Source organism: Eptesicus fuscus, chromosome 18, assembly GCF_027574615.1.
Source record: "Eptesicus fuscus isolate TK198812 chromosome 18, DD_ASM_mEF_20220401, whole genome shotgun sequence".
Classification (NCBI taxonomy): Eukaryota; Metazoa; Chordata; class Mammalia; order Chiroptera; family Vespertilionidae; genus Eptesicus; species Eptesicus fuscus.
This window is the reverse complement of record NC_072490.1, coordinates 45211636-45226921: the sequence shown is the minus strand read 5'-3', so window position 1 is coordinate 45226921 and position 15286 is coordinate 45211636. Positions and strand designations below refer to the sequence as shown.

The window sequence follows — 15286 nt, the reverse complement described above, 5'->3', positions numbered from 1 at the left end:
AGCAAAGGAAAAGAATCTCAAAGTGAAAGGACTATTTCAGATGCCAGCCCAGGCTCTCAGAATCACTACAGGAAAAACTGTCTGTGAGGAGGGATCAGTTTCAGATGAAGATCCACAAGCGACTCATTGACTTGCACAATCCTTGATTGCTTTCATCAGTATTGAGTCAGGAGTCCAGGTTTAAGTCACCACTGTAGATAATTAAATCAACATCACACCCATCCACCCACCCCTTTTTTTTGTTGTTGTTAATCTTCACCCAAGTATATTTTTCCATTGATTTTTAGAGAGAGTGGAAGGGAGGAGTATAGACAGAGAGAGGGGAACATCAATATGAGAGAGACACATCAATTGGTTGCCTCCCCCACGCACCCCGACTAAGACTAGGGATTGAGCCTGCAACCAAGGTACACGTACCCTTGACCTAAATCCAACTGGGGACCCTTCAATTCCAGGCTGACTCTTTATCCACTGAGCCAAAGCACCTAGGGCTTAAATCAACCTTTTTAATAAATTGACTATCAGTTGTTATAAATAAATAAATGAATGAATGAATAAGTAAATAAATAAATAAAGTACTTTGCATAACACCTTGCACATGGTAAGTTCTTAGTAACTATAGCTGTGGATGAGCTAATGAACATATATGGTTTATTGTCATTTCTAAGCAAAGATAATGGACCTACTTTTAAGAAATATGTTTTTATTGATTTCAGAGAGAGGAAGGGAGAGGGAGATAGAAACATCAATGAGAGACAAACAGGTTTTTTTAAATATATATATTTTATTGTTTTAAGAGAGGAAGGGAGAGGGAGATAGATAGAAATATCGGTGATGAGAGAGAATCATCAATCAGCTGCCTCCTGCACACCCACTACTGAAAATCAAGCCTGCTACCTGGGCATGAGCCCTGACCAGGAATTGAAACAATAACTTCCTGGTGCATGGGACACCCCTCAATCAACTGAGCTACACCAGCCAGAGCAATTTTAATGGACCTACTTTTAAAAAATGGAGGAAATGGTCTGAACTTACTGGATCAAGGAGTGAATAGTTTTTAGGCTACCTTAGGAAGTGAGGAGGCACAGAATTAGCTGCTAGCACTCTTTTTCTTTTTTCCATAATACAACCCACTGTTCTTAGTTAGCCCTCTCACCTTTGTTTCTGTCTTAAATTCAATAAAGAAGTAATGTAACTTTAAAAAACATCATGGTCCCAAAGCACAGATCTTCACAATTCTTCTCTCAGGCAAATACTGTAATTATCGCCACAGTGTTAGGCACTCTGACATAGCAGAACCGGACCCATAGTCCATCTGCCTTGAAAGCCCATGGGCAGCACCACTCCTCAACTCTCACAGTTGGTAGCCTTGTCTGACATCACTCCTTAGGAGCCTACTCACCTGGCTGCTGCCACTGGAGAAGAGAGTGGAGCAGCAATGCCTGTGACCCCTGAGTTAGAGCAAACCAGCCTCCTCCCACCCCTACCCCTGGAATGCTGCTTCTGTTGTTTGCCTTTTCTTACCCCTGACCCCTTACCATTTCTGTGGTTTACCTCTGTGGGGGAAGGTTCTCACCCTTGCAGAGTGGTGGCACTTACAAAATCCCTAACAGGAAGTTACTTGGCACTGGAATCTGGGACTTATATGGGGTAAAGGGGTTGTACTAAGCCAAAGGGTCCTTGAGTGACACCATCTAGCATGACGTATAATTCTTTAACAACACCCAGGGACCATCACCTGGAGAAACTCTGGGCAGCTCAACTTTTTTTAGTTTGATACTTCCCTGATTAGGAAACTTTTTTGTCCCTTAAGGAGTATGAATTCCAATGTCTTGCAGCTTGATCATCAGTCCTAAAGTTCCCTTCATCACTTCTCAAGCATCCCTGAGGTGCCTCATAGAAATCAGACACTTGATGGCCTTCTCTTCCCTATGCCCTGGAACCCTGCTACATTCACACATTATTTATTTGATAGCATAAACTAAGCTATTTGAAGCCAGTTGATAATTGATTGGAAATCAACATAAAACAATTATGAAATGGTACATCAGTTTTATCAATACGAATAAGATTCAATTTACAAAAAGGAAATTATACTACTTTTCAGAAATGTTTATCTTCTGCAAAGTGCTATGTCCTGCATCATGGGCCTTGGGAGTTAAAGACCTGTGGGTTTAAACAGATCATTTTTTGGCTGTGTACCCTTGGGCAGTTACTTATCCTCTCTTTACTTAAATGCCTCATCTGTAAATGGATATAATAAGGGCCACCTAAAAGGAAATGGTAAGGATTAAATGAGATGATGTATGGAGCCCTAGCCAGTTTGGCTCAGTGGATAGAACATCAGCCCATGGACTGAAGGGTCCTGGGTTGGATTCTGGTCAAGGGCACATACCTCGGTTGCAAGCTCGATGCCTAGCTCTGGTCAGGGAGGATTAACAAAAAACAAAAAACAAAACAAAACAAGAGATGATGTATAGAAAGCTGGTACATAGTAACTGCTTAGTGCTAGCTATTAGTATTATCGCTGAATGAAACTTTTCTAGAGTAATATGTGATCTTCAAAATCTATTCTCTTAGCTACCAAATGATTTTGACATTGAAGCAGCACTATTGAAGTATCCTGTGAGCTATGAAGAGAGCATGAATACTGTGTTAGTACAAGAAATGGAAAGATTTAACAAGTAAGGATCTATATCCCCAGTGATCCATAAGGTGACCAACGAAAGTTGATAAAAGTTGGTATTGACTTAAAGCTTTAAGAAAAAAATTATCAAAACTTGCCATTTCTTTATAATTTCCCCCTTTTTAAATTCATAATTTAACTGCATAACCTTTTGCCTCAGAAGTGAGGATATCTTTTGTAATGTAAAAATAATGATGAAAAAGAAATCTGGTTAAAAATATTCATTTATTAGAATTTCTCATCAATCCATTACTAGTCTATTCAGAAACTAAAGATGAAATGAGCATTAATATGGCCTGTGTGCAGTGACATCTTTTGACATTTTTCTTCCATTTAATATATATACACCGTGTTTTTCTTCCTGAGTACAATCTAGGTTGATTAGGTACCCCATACTAGCAAACAGATTACATATGCTTTGAATTTTTAAATTGCATTTTCTACAATTCAGTCTAGGCTTAAGGAATGGAGATTGTTTTGGTCATGAATTTTCTAAGTGTTTCTGAGTTTATTTGGGTTTCCAGACTTGTTTTTAAAATAAAACATTAATTAATTCAGTATTTTGTAAGAGCATACATATAATAAGTAATCACAAGAACTTATCTATAACAATAAAATCATAATATACTAATTAGATTGGACGTCCTTCCGGACGAAGCTGGGGCTGCAAGGGCCGAGCCCCTTGCACGAATTTCATGCATCGGGCCTCTTGTATGTAATAACATATTATCCCTCACATCAGGTATATTTAGGCTTCTAGCCTAAAACTCTGACATCAGGTGTATTTTTAGTATTCTTAGCAGTTTGGGCCTGAGTGGAAGCAGAGTATTTAAAAGTGCATAAATGAATATAAGCTTTATGTTTTGAGGCAGTTTCCCAAATTCAACCACTGTATAACACTTTTATAACTTTTTCCACATTTAAAAGTCACCTGTAACATTATTTAAGTAATCATTCTGCTTAAATTGGCCTGGTACTATGCAATAATATCTAAAAAACTAGTTGTATTATTTACTTTATTTAAACTATTATTTTTAAAATGAAAAATGTTCATTGAAGTATAAGTTAAAATAACCTTACATTGCCAAGTAGAAATGACCATACTTTGGGAAACACCCTTATAAAGCTGTGAATGAGATTCCTGCTATTTCTTCTGAAAAGATTCCATGTTGTATTTATTTCACATATATGTTGATAACATAATTGCTTCCCTTGCAGTTTAATTAAAACTATACGTAGCACTCTACAGGACCTCGAGAAAGCTATTAAGGGTGTGGTTGTAATGGATTCTGCACTGGAAGCACTCTCTGGAAGTTTGCTTGTTGGAAAAGTTCCAGAAATATGGGCCCAACGATCATACCCAAGTCTTAAGCCCCTAGGAAGTTACATCACAGATTTTCTAGCCCGGTTGGACTTTTTACAGGTAAAAGATTATATATAAAGGGGAGACATTAGAAATTGGCTATGGTCACTTGAGGTCTCTGAGTTGAATGGAATGTGATTAGTAGTTTCATGGTAATCTAACCAAAATTTTAGAATATTGAAAATTACACATATTTCAAAGCATTGAATAGAGAATTAAAATTTTGCTTTACTCAAACCCAAGTAATATGTGACATTTATATTTTCAAAGATTCTGCTTTTGTGGTAAATCACCAAAAGAGCCTGAGGCTTGGATTTATCAGTAATTGGGCATTGTCTCTTTTTATTATTATTATTTTTTTTATTTCAGAGAGGAAGGGAGAGGGAGAGATAGAAACATCAGTGATGAGAGAGAATCATTGATTGGCTGCCTCCTGCACAACCCCCACTGGGGATCGAGCCCACAACCTAGACATGTGCCCTGACCGGGAATCAAACCCTGATCTCCTGGTTCATATGTCTATGTTCAACCACTGAGCCACGCCATCCGGGCTGGGCATTGTTTTAAAATCAGTTGTTTCTATCTCATAAAACCAGGGAAAAGATGAATGCTTTGAAATCTCATTCTCCCCACCACCTCCCAACCTCTCCCCCTACCACCCCCACCACCCAACCACCACCCCCTCCCAGCCAACTCCCGCTCCAAATATACACTTAAAAGGATGCTCAGGGCAGGAAAGCAAGCATAGAGCAAGGCGCTATTTTTCCTCACTAACTCCTCAGCTCACTCCCATCTTATGGTTGAAATTTATGTATGGGTATTGGGTGGGGAAAGACCCAAAAATACTTTTTGTAAATTCACACAGTTATATGACCTTTCAGTGTTCAGTTGCCTTTTTATTATATAAAAACTTTATTTGTTTCACTGTAGAAGCTAATCATAAAATATCCAGTGCTTGTAAAGATTAAAGGGACAGGCTTTTTCAGACATCACTTTTCAATTTTTGTCAATCTTGTTGTGTTAATTTAAATTTCTTTATTTATTCGTGAGCTTGTGCTTCTTTTGGTATGTGTGCTTGCCATTTGTATTTGTCTGTGAATTGCCTGTTCATCTCCTAAGCCATTTTTCTTTTGGACTACTTAGCAATTTTTAATTTATAGGAGCTTTTTATGTAGATTAATATTTAACAAACAAAAATGTACAGAATAGTGGTTTTAAGTGTTAAAGCTCTAGAAGAGTTGTCACTTCCTACCCTCAGTTTCTTTACCCATAAAATGGGCATTTTTATCTCATAGTGTAACAGTCTACAATATGTGGTAAGCATTCAATAAATGTGGACTATTCTTTTGTAAAATAAGAAACTGTTGAATTTTATCAAATGCCTTTTCAGCATTTTTTGCTGGTGATGTCACTTTTTATCTTCTTTAGCTCATTATTGCATTGAATTATATCACTACATTTCCAAATGTAAACCAATTCTTGTGTTTCTAGAAAAATCCCTCTTGGTCAGTGGTACCTTATTCTTTTAATGTTTTAATTGATTCCATTTGGATATTTTTAGGGCTTTTGATATACATTACCTATTCATACTCCAGAAAATTTATTCAACTATATATATACCCATCAATAGTGAATGAGTGCCTATTTCTCAGTAATTAGTGTTCATTTTTATCTTTGCTAATTTGTTAAGTGAGCTTGTGTAACCCTGGGAGATTCCTAGGCATGTCTTTTACTTCTTCCTATATGTACCAGTCTCTTTCTGTCCCTTATCAAAAGCATCTGACATAGTTAATTCCATCCTCCCCTTGCCACACTTTGACTTTTTTTTCATACCCTAATTTATTTCCCAACTTTTATTGGAACTGCTTGCATTTCAGTATATACTGCTTTGTTCCTGAAGGGCCTGATGAGTCTTCAGCTTAGTCCCCTAGAGGGGTCCTGGCATGATGGCAGCTGGGACAGTCTCCAGGATAAATTCAATTAAAGTTCACATCAAACTCTCTACTTTCTGAAATTTGCATTTCCCCTTCAAATCATCCCATTTGAATGAGTTAGAAAGGTCTCATTATTGAACACTTTATCACCCTTTACCACAAATCTTCCCCTGAATGGATCTCCCCCATTGTTCCCTTACCCTTACAGAAGCTGCACAATTTTCCCATCTCTTTCTTTCTCCTAGACTCTTGACTTCACTTCTTAATCGTTCTTAGAGTTAACAAATTAAGCAAATAAGTCATCTGGAGTTTCCTGTCCTTTTTTTCTCATTTCTCTCCCACCATTGACCCTATTTATCTTCCCTTTCTCCTTCCTGTATCTTTTTTTAAGCTTTTTTTTTTTCACACTGGCTATCATTTCAGATTAAGTCCAGGATCTGACAGTATCTGTGTGAAATTTAGCAAGATACTCATCTTTCTGGACCCAGTTTCCTCATCTGTAAAATGGGAGGAAAATACCTGACTCATTGAGTTATTTTGAGAACTAAATGAGGTAATGCATGTAAAGTTCTTAGCACAGTGCCTGGTCTGTACAAAGGACTCAGTTAATGGTAGCTAATTCAGAGGTTGTATATAAGTAGCTCACCCAGACACTCATGACATTCTTGACTAAATGAAGCTGTGGAATGAGCAATGGAATTTTCTAAGCACTTGCCTTCTGGGTTCTTACAGCTTCCCTGTGTGAGGTGCTGGTTCTGCCTATCTTTTGCCCTCGCCGAACTCCATCTCTTTCTCTACTTCTTGATCTGATAGCTTGTACTGTTCTAATATCTCTAGCAGGGGTTTGTTCTCTTCCAGGAAGCAAAACTGGCTTCTTCCCATAGCGTGCTGCTCACTCAGAGAACAAGTGCATTTTATTAATTCATCTGTTCAGTCAACAAATGTAAATTGAGACTCCACTTTGTCCAAAGCACCTTGTTGTTGGACAAAGTTGCCAAGTTGCCAATAGCCTATAGGGAGATAGCATATGTATCTAAGAAAAAACTAATACAGTATAGTAAGGGATCTGTCACAAAAGACTAAAGTGCTTTGAGAATTCAAAGAGAGGAGAAAGTTCTTTTAGCTCAGGAAAGCAGTTTGTTTATTGTGTGAGGTAGCATTCAAACTGGGTCTAAAGGATGAATGATTTTGGACACTACAAAAAAAGGACGAGATTTAAGAGAGATAGCTGTGGCATGATGTAATTTAGATGGGTTCTGTTGTAAAATTTTTGACATAAGATAAAACAAAATTTGTTTCTTTGTGTAGTTGAAAATCAGGTGGTAAAGTGGCTCCAGGCAGGGTTTGAATTCGGGTACAAATATGGTCACCTGATCTTGGTTTCTTGCACTTCATCTCTTGGCTCCAGTCTCTGTGGGGTAACTGTATTCTCAGATTCTCCTCTGATGGTAGCATGATAGCAACAGCAACTCTAGCCTCACAACTTTATAGAGAGTTGAGAGTGAGTCTTTTCTCCAAAGTGCCAGCAAGAATCTCAGCATCTCTAGCTTTGATTGGGTCACATGTCCATTCCTGAATCAGTGCTTATGATTGGAGGTATGATTGGCTAGGCAATGAATCCCTTGCCTTCCAGAAGGTGTAATACCACTGCCAGAAGAGCTTGGAGTGAGAGTGTAGGAAGGTTCATCCACCAGAAGTACTTAAGAGTATTTTCACTTTAAGATAAGTAGAAAAAAAACAACAGATGTCCACCCAGTGCGAAGAAGAGACCTGCAAATGTTGCATTCTGGTTAGAACGTAAGATGCTTGAAGGGAATTAAAAAGGATAGAGCTGAAATACAGGTTTGTGCCAGATTGTGAAGTATCTTGAACAGAAGACTAAGGTGTTTACATTAAGGTGTATTTAGACTTTAATTTGGTGGCATAGCAGTAGGTCACTGAAAAATCATGCCAAGATGCTAAACCTGATCCAAACCATGCATGGTGAGGTATCCTCTGGCTGCATTGTTAGAGATGTGTTTAGCAGGAAGAGAGAAAAGCAGCAAGAAAAAGTACACACTGATAGAGAAAAAAGACCATGAATATCTAAACTGGAGTGAGGGCAATGGGCATGGAGGAAGAGAGTTTAAGAAGGTTAAGGAACTGGAGTCAACACATGAGGGCTATATTTAGTCAATGTTTCTGAAGATGGTTGCTTTTGAGTGGGATTAAGTAACAAATAAGCCCCTAAATAATTTATATTTGGCTTTTTGAAGAAAATTTGAATCTTTCAAACTTTGTTTTATACAGGTTAATGTTAAAATGAGTTAGAATTTTCCAAGAAGAGTAACTAGAAGGAAAAAGAGGTAGGAGGGCCAAGATAAGTAGTGTGTTTGGTGACAGGAAGAGAGTCCTGTAATGGAAATTGTGGGCAATACACATGAAAACCAGAATCAGGAATTATGTCAGGTGACACTTGTGTAAGTTGAAAAAATAAACATTTTGTTTTTCCTTTACAGGACTGGTATGATTCAGGAAAACCTTGTGTATTTTGGCTCTCTGGTTTCTTTTTCACCCAAGCCTTTTTAACTGGAGCTATGCAGAATTATGCCAGAAAATATACCATCCCTATTGATTTACTAGGATATGAATTTGAGGTACAGTAACTTCTTAAATTGCACTGTACAGCATTACATCAAAGTCATGTAGTTAAGCAAGGAGGATATGCAGAATTCATATCTTTATAGCCCATTATATACAATTTGACTTTTTTTTCATTCTTTGAATTTCATGAAGAAAGTATATATTTGTCTTACTATCTCTATAATATAATAGAAATGTATATATCTCAATATTCAATTTGAATAATCCAGGAGCATTTGAGATCTTGCTCCTCAGCATATGTTGTCAGTTTTGGTTCAAATACACTCTTAAAAATTCTCTTTTAAAAATCCAATGCTGCTTTTCTATTTTAGCAAAAATTAATATGAGGTACAGTAAAACTTGATAAAATGCTTCACAAAGAACTGTATTATACATTTTTACATTTACACTTTACTGAAAATTATAGTTTAAGGAGCTCTAATATAACAGAGTTTCCCTGAATGTGCTCTTAAGATTTAGCCAATGTTTTCTTTATGAGACTAAAGTTATCTATAGAGGAGATCATTACCAGTGTGTGCCTCTACTTTTAGGTTATTCCTTACGATACATCCGAGACAGCACCAGAAGATGGAGTTTACATCCATGGATTATATCTCGATGGAGCACGCTGGGACAGACCAAGGTCCATAGTTTCAAAGCAAAGATCTCTTTAATTGTAGCTGAATCTTCAGTCAGATAAGCTGCCTGCTGCCTTCCTCCCTGACCCTCCTCCTCCCAACCAAAACGCCTCTTCTAGGGAATATGTCAAGTAATAAGTATCAGAATTCTTGCCATAAATCATTACTCAGGCTGGGCAAGTGATGAGTGGTTTTTAGGTTCTGAATAGTTTTTAGTTAATATTTCAGTGGTCGAAGTTAATGGACATCATTTTCCTACTTCTTCTGTTTTATAACAGTTACCTTCCATTTTATAAAGTGTAGGAGCACCTCACTTTTAAACAATTTACAGTGATAGTGAAGTATTATTTCTCCTGGTAAATGGAAAACTTTTTCTTGTATTTGGATGACATAATAAATAAATATTTAAAATAAATGCTGAATTTCCAGCTTGGGAAACTAAGCAATGCATATATATATATATATATATATATATATATATATATATATATATACTTTTATTGATTTTAGAGAGGAAGGGAGAGGGAGAAATAGAAACATCAATGATGATGGAGAATCATTGATTGGCTGCCTCCTGCAGGCCCCCAATTGGGGATCAAGCTCACAACCTGATAAAATGCAGAATTGAACCTGGGATCCATCAGTCTCTAGGCTGATGCTCAAACTGGCTAAGGCAGCAATGCTATTCTTGTTTGAAATATATAAGGTAAGAGAGGAAGGAAGAACATATTTCCCCTGGAAATTCATTAATAAACATAATCCTCTGTTTTCAGAGTCAGACTTAGACTTTGCTCTCAAGGGAACGTTAAAGGCCAAAGCAGAGAAAATCGCTTAAGGATCAAGAAGGTGGTTCTACAGAGATCATTCTAAGACAGAGCTATGAGAAGACTTGGATGCACATAGTTCATTTGACTCTTTCTCTCTTCTTTTTCATCTCTCTACTGGGTGATGAAATTTCTCTTAACTTTTCTTTATATATGTATTCATCTTTTTCTTTCTTTCTTCTTTCAAACTAATAAGCAAGCAAACAAACAATGTAGCATAGGGAAAAGAAGCCACATTTCTAGATAGGCATATCTATATTTGAATCCTGACACTAGCATTTCAGAGCTGTGTTACTGTGAGAAAAGTACTCACATTTTCTGAGCCGCCATTCTACCTGTGAAATTGGAATAGGATTGAGGACAAGATCATTGTGAGGGTGAAATGTTATAGGCCAGTGTCTGCCTCATGGACAGCACTTTAAAAATGGCAGAAATTGATATTTGTCCACTGTTTGTACATATAGCCTTTGCACAGTTTTCTTTTGGTTCTCTCAATTTTTCATTGTCTCTTCCTTGGATTTATTTTGTTGTTATTTCTTTTTGTTTTTTACATTTTTTCCCCTTTTATCTTTGGTTCTCTCTTGTATTAAAAGCCACTATCTAAGTAGCAGTTTCTGAGAAGCAAATTTCATCTTATGTCTAATAAATGTCTCTCAATTTCTCCTCACAGTGGATTACTTGCCGAACAATATCCCAAACTTCTGTTTGACCTGATGCCTATCATATGGATAAAACCAAGTAAATATACTTCTAACAAAACTTCTTAGGGTTTTAGGGAGGATAATGATAGATATTTTTAACTGCTCTCCCAAGTAAGTCTTTGCTCAAGCCTATTAGAATTTTGTCCAATTACAATAAATAGTTCCTCCGTTTGTGTGTTGCATTTGTATTATTTTAGGAATATCATTCTGCCTCTTTTTTGCTCTTATCCCATGGGATGTAACATTTTCTTTGCTCCTCCCCCACACTTCTACTTTTCAGAGTCTAGAGCTTCCCATCAATATTTTGATTCTCAAGTGCCTTTCTTTGCACATCTCTCAGAGACACAAATAGGCTTGACACAGTCTCTAGCTAACAGCTAGAGTTTTCTGGCTATAAAAAACTCTTAGGCCTAGGAGCTGTCAGGTGCCCCAAAGGGTAGACACTGCAAGCCACATGGTGCAGCCAAGTTTTGTCCCTTTGGAAAAGCATCTTGCTCCTTCCCTCCTTTGCTATCATCATTTTTCCTCAAGTCTAAACAAATGAGGTTCATTCTTTTGTTTTCTATTTCTTCTGTATTTATTCTCAAATAACTATTAATGAAAAATAATCACCCATAATCACTACCCAGACCATCAAATATTTTCATTATTAATGCAGTTCTAGTTTAACTGAGAAATGTGAACTTCCTTTTGTGAGTAGCTAAGTATTGCTGTGTTTGTCTTAGTAATAACCTGCTGAAAACAAATAGTAACTTCAACTTCTAATTTATGGGTTTCTTGTATTAGAGCTCTAAGTAACTGTTTCTCTTTTATCATCTCCCCCATTATCTATGCTGTATTTTATTCCTTCCTCCCTACCTTCGCTTTCTCTTACTCCTTCTCTCCCAAGTCCTCTTGAGTGTTTTCTTGCCTGTAAGTGATCCAGAGCTTAAAATCAATTCCTGTCCTCCAGACCTAGAATCATGAACCTTATGAAATCACTTTCTTATTTCACAACTATCCTATCTTATAAAAGAGTAATATGCAAATTGACCGCCACTCCAACACACAAGATGGTTGCCCCCATGTGGTCAAAGATGGCTGCCCCCATGTGGACACAAGATGGCCACCACAAGATGGTCAGCGGGAGAGGGCAGTTGAGAGGGACCAGGCCTGCAAGGGAGGGCAGATAGGAGTGACCAGGCCAGCAGAGGAGGGAGGTTGGGGGTGACCGGGCCTGCAGGGGAGGACAGTTGGGGGGGAACAGAACAGCAGGGGAGAGCAGTTAGGGGTGACCAGGCTGGCAGGGGAGGGCAGTTAGGGGCAATCGAGCTGGCAGGGGAGCAGTTAGGCATTAATCAGATTGGCAGGGGAGTGGTTAGGGGGTGATCAGGCTGGCAGGCAGAAGTGGTTAGGGGCAATCAGGAAGGAAGGCAGGCGAGCAGTTGGGAGCCAGCAGTACTGGATTGTGAGAGGGATGTCCGACTGCCCAGTAGGATCGGGCCTAAATGGGCAGTCGGACATCCCTCAAGGGGTCCCAGATTGGAGAGGGTGCAGGTTGGGCTGAGGGACACACACTCCCGTGCATGAATTTCGTGCACCGGGCCTCTAGTAACTACTATAAAATCTTTAAAAAGCAACATCAACTTTCAAATGTTCAAATATCATAACCATAATCTTAGATTTAGCACTTTCCATTTTATTACAAGACTAGAGGCCTGGTGCTTGAAATTCGTGCACGGAGGGGGGTTGTCCCTCAGCCCAGCCTATACCCTCTCCAATATGGGACCCCTTGAAGGATGTCCGACTGCCCATTTAGGCCCGATCCCGGTGGGCAGTCGGATCCCTAAACGGGCAGTCGGACATCCCTCTTACAATCCAGGACTGCTGGCTCCCAACTGCTTGCCTGCCTGCCTTCCTGATTGCCCCTAACCGCTTCTGCCTGCCAGCCTGATCACCCCCTAACCACTCTGCTGCCAGCCTGTTTGCCCCCAACTTCCCTCCTCTGCCGGCCTGGTCAGCCCTATCTGCCCTCTCCTGCAGGGTTGATCACCTCCAACTGCCCTCCCTTGCAGGCTTGGTCCCTCTCAACTGCCCTCCCTTGCAGGTCCCTCTCAACTGCCCTCTCCTGCTGGCCATCTTGTGGTGGCCAGCTTGTGTCCACATGGGGGCAGGATCTTTGACCACATGGGGGCAGCTATATTGTGTGTTGCAGTGATGATCAATCTGCATATTACTCTTGTATTAGATAGGATAGAGGCCTGGTACAGGGGTGGGGGCCAGCTGGTTTGCCCTGAAGGGCATCCCAGATCAGGTGGGGGTTCCCTTGGGGTGTGGGGCGGCCTGAGCGAGGGCCCTGTGGTGGTTTTCAGGCCGGCCACGCCCCCTGGCAACCCAAGCAGAGGCCCTGGTATCTGGAATTTATTTTCCTTCTACAATTGAAACTGTAGCCTGGAGCGGAGCCAAGCCTGGGGCTCCCTCCGAGGCTGGCAGCCATTTCTGTTGGGGTTATAATTGAAACTTTGTTGCCTTAAGCGGGTGGGCCCGGCCAGGGTGTGCGGAAAGCTTTGCTTCCCCTGTTGCCGGTGGCAACCCTGGCCTGCTCTCTCAAGCTCCATTCTACCGCCATTTGTTTGAATTTGTTTACCTTCTATAATTGAAACTTTGTAGCTTGAGTGGAGGCTTAGGCCTGGCAAGGGCAGGCGGAAAGCTTGGCTTCCTCTGCTACCTAGGAAACCTTGCTCTCTGTGGCTGTAGCCATCTTGGTTTGGGTTAATTTGCATACTTGCTCTGATTGGATGGTGGGCGTGGCTTGTGGGCATGGCTTGTGGGTGTATCGGAGGTATGGTCAATTTGCATATTTGTCTATTATTAGATAGGATAGTTGTTCTTTTAGTACCATTGGGTCTTTTTCTCTTTATGAAATGAATATATTTATTTTCTTTTTTTTCAAGCTAAAAAGGCTCAGATTGAGAAGTCGAATGCCTATGTTTGTCCCCTCTACAAGACAAGTGAACGTAAAGGAACTCTTTCCACAACAGGACATTCTACTAACTTTGTCATTGCAATGTTGTTAAAAACGGATCAACCCATTCAACACTGGATCAAGCGTGGGGTTGCTTTGCTTTGTCAATTGGATGATTAAATTGGACAAATTTAACAAAATATCTGAAGTAAAAAAAATGCCATGTCTTCACATACTTCAAAATATATATATAATAAAACCAAGTATCTTGGTATCATTCTTAAATGGTCTTTGTGAAAGGTCTTTGCATAGGTCTCCTCCCTGATATATCACTCATGATTGGAATACAGCCTTCTAAATGGACTCTTTTTTTTTTTTTTTCATTCAACCTTTGTTGATTCTTTTTTATTTATTGTTGTCCATGGAGCTTGCATTCTAGGCCAGGGGTGGGGAGGGAAGTGGGGGAGTGTGGTTATGCTAAGAACAAAACAACCACAGACAATTAACCAAGTATGACAAATACTAGGCAGATAATCCAAAATCAGTAGTATAATCAATAGTTAGCTTCAAGGTGTGGTGTGTTGTTGTTTTGTGTTTGTGTGTGTGTGTGTGTGTTGTGTGTGTGTGTTTTAGATTGGTTAAGCAAAGCCCCACTGAAGAGGTATCCTTTAAGCTCAGATTAAATCTCAAAAGAAAAGAGCTTTATGTGTGTGTGTGTGTGTCATAATGGTTCTTTCTTTCTTTTTTTATTATCATTTATCCCCCCTATAGCCTCCTCCCTCCCTCTACTACCCACGTGGTTGCCGCATAGATGGACTCGAGATCATAGTCAGACACCTAGGGAAGGAAAACATAAAAGAAATGTTTCTTTGAAGCATATAACAATTTTTGAAGCTTCTATTTTGTTCCTTTTTTTAGTTAGATATGTATGTGGAAAAGAGATTTGAGCAAAATAACTGGATAAAATTGAACTAATATCAGAAAACATTCCTTTGCAAAGTTGTCAAGTCATTCCTCAGCTTCAGCAATAGTTTACTTTTCGCTCACCTACACAGACATTTAAAATACATAGGTGGGTAGTAAATAAGGAAAATATTACAACAATTATAAAACTAAGCCTCTTATGTCATAGTTTTATTTTTTTAATATATTTTTATTGATTTCATAGAGGAAAGGAGAGGGAGAGAGAGAGAGAAACATCAGTGATGGGAGAGAATCATTGATTGGCTGCCTCCTACATGCCCTCTACTAGGGATCGAGCCTGCAACCCGGGCATGTGCCCTTCACCAGAATCGAACATAGCACCCTTATGTCTGCAGGCCAAGACTCTATGCAGAGCCAAACTGGTTAGGGCTGTCATACTTTTAAACAGTTTCATTTCTCACAGTATCCCTGAGGCAAGGAAAGGAAACTCAAAGCAGTGAAGTGGACGCACAAAGGCAGTGAGATCCTGCACACCTGAGTGGTTTGTGCTTCTCGGCACTAGCTTCATAGCTCATTTTAGATGCCACGTGGACTCATTATTTTTAATAGTTAATATTGTTCTTATTTAGTTTTCATTCAGAATATTAATA

General features: G+C 39.3%; 1 protein-coding gene across 1 annotated transcript in view; it reads left to right on the top strand.

Annotated features, from left to right (window-relative positions):
- DNAH12 (dynein axonemal heavy chain 12) overlaps window positions 1–13893 on the top strand; it is a 229555-nt gene extending 215662 nt beyond the window's left edge. The window contains exons 69-74 of the mRNA XM_054729795.1: window positions 2581–2684; window positions 3905–4109; window positions 8482–8619; window positions 9157–9248; window positions 10738–10805; window positions 13702–13893. Of these exons, the coding sequence (XP_054585770.1) occupies window positions 2581–2684; window positions 3905–4109; window positions 8482–8619; window positions 9157–9248; window positions 10738–10805; window positions 13702–13892 (798 nt within the window). The 3' untranslated portion in view covers window position 13893. The remainder of the gene's footprint in view (window positions 1–2580; window positions 2685–3904; window positions 4110–8481; window positions 8620–9156; window positions 9249–10737; window positions 10806–13701) is intronic.
- Window positions 13894–15286: the final 1393 nt, after the last annotated feature.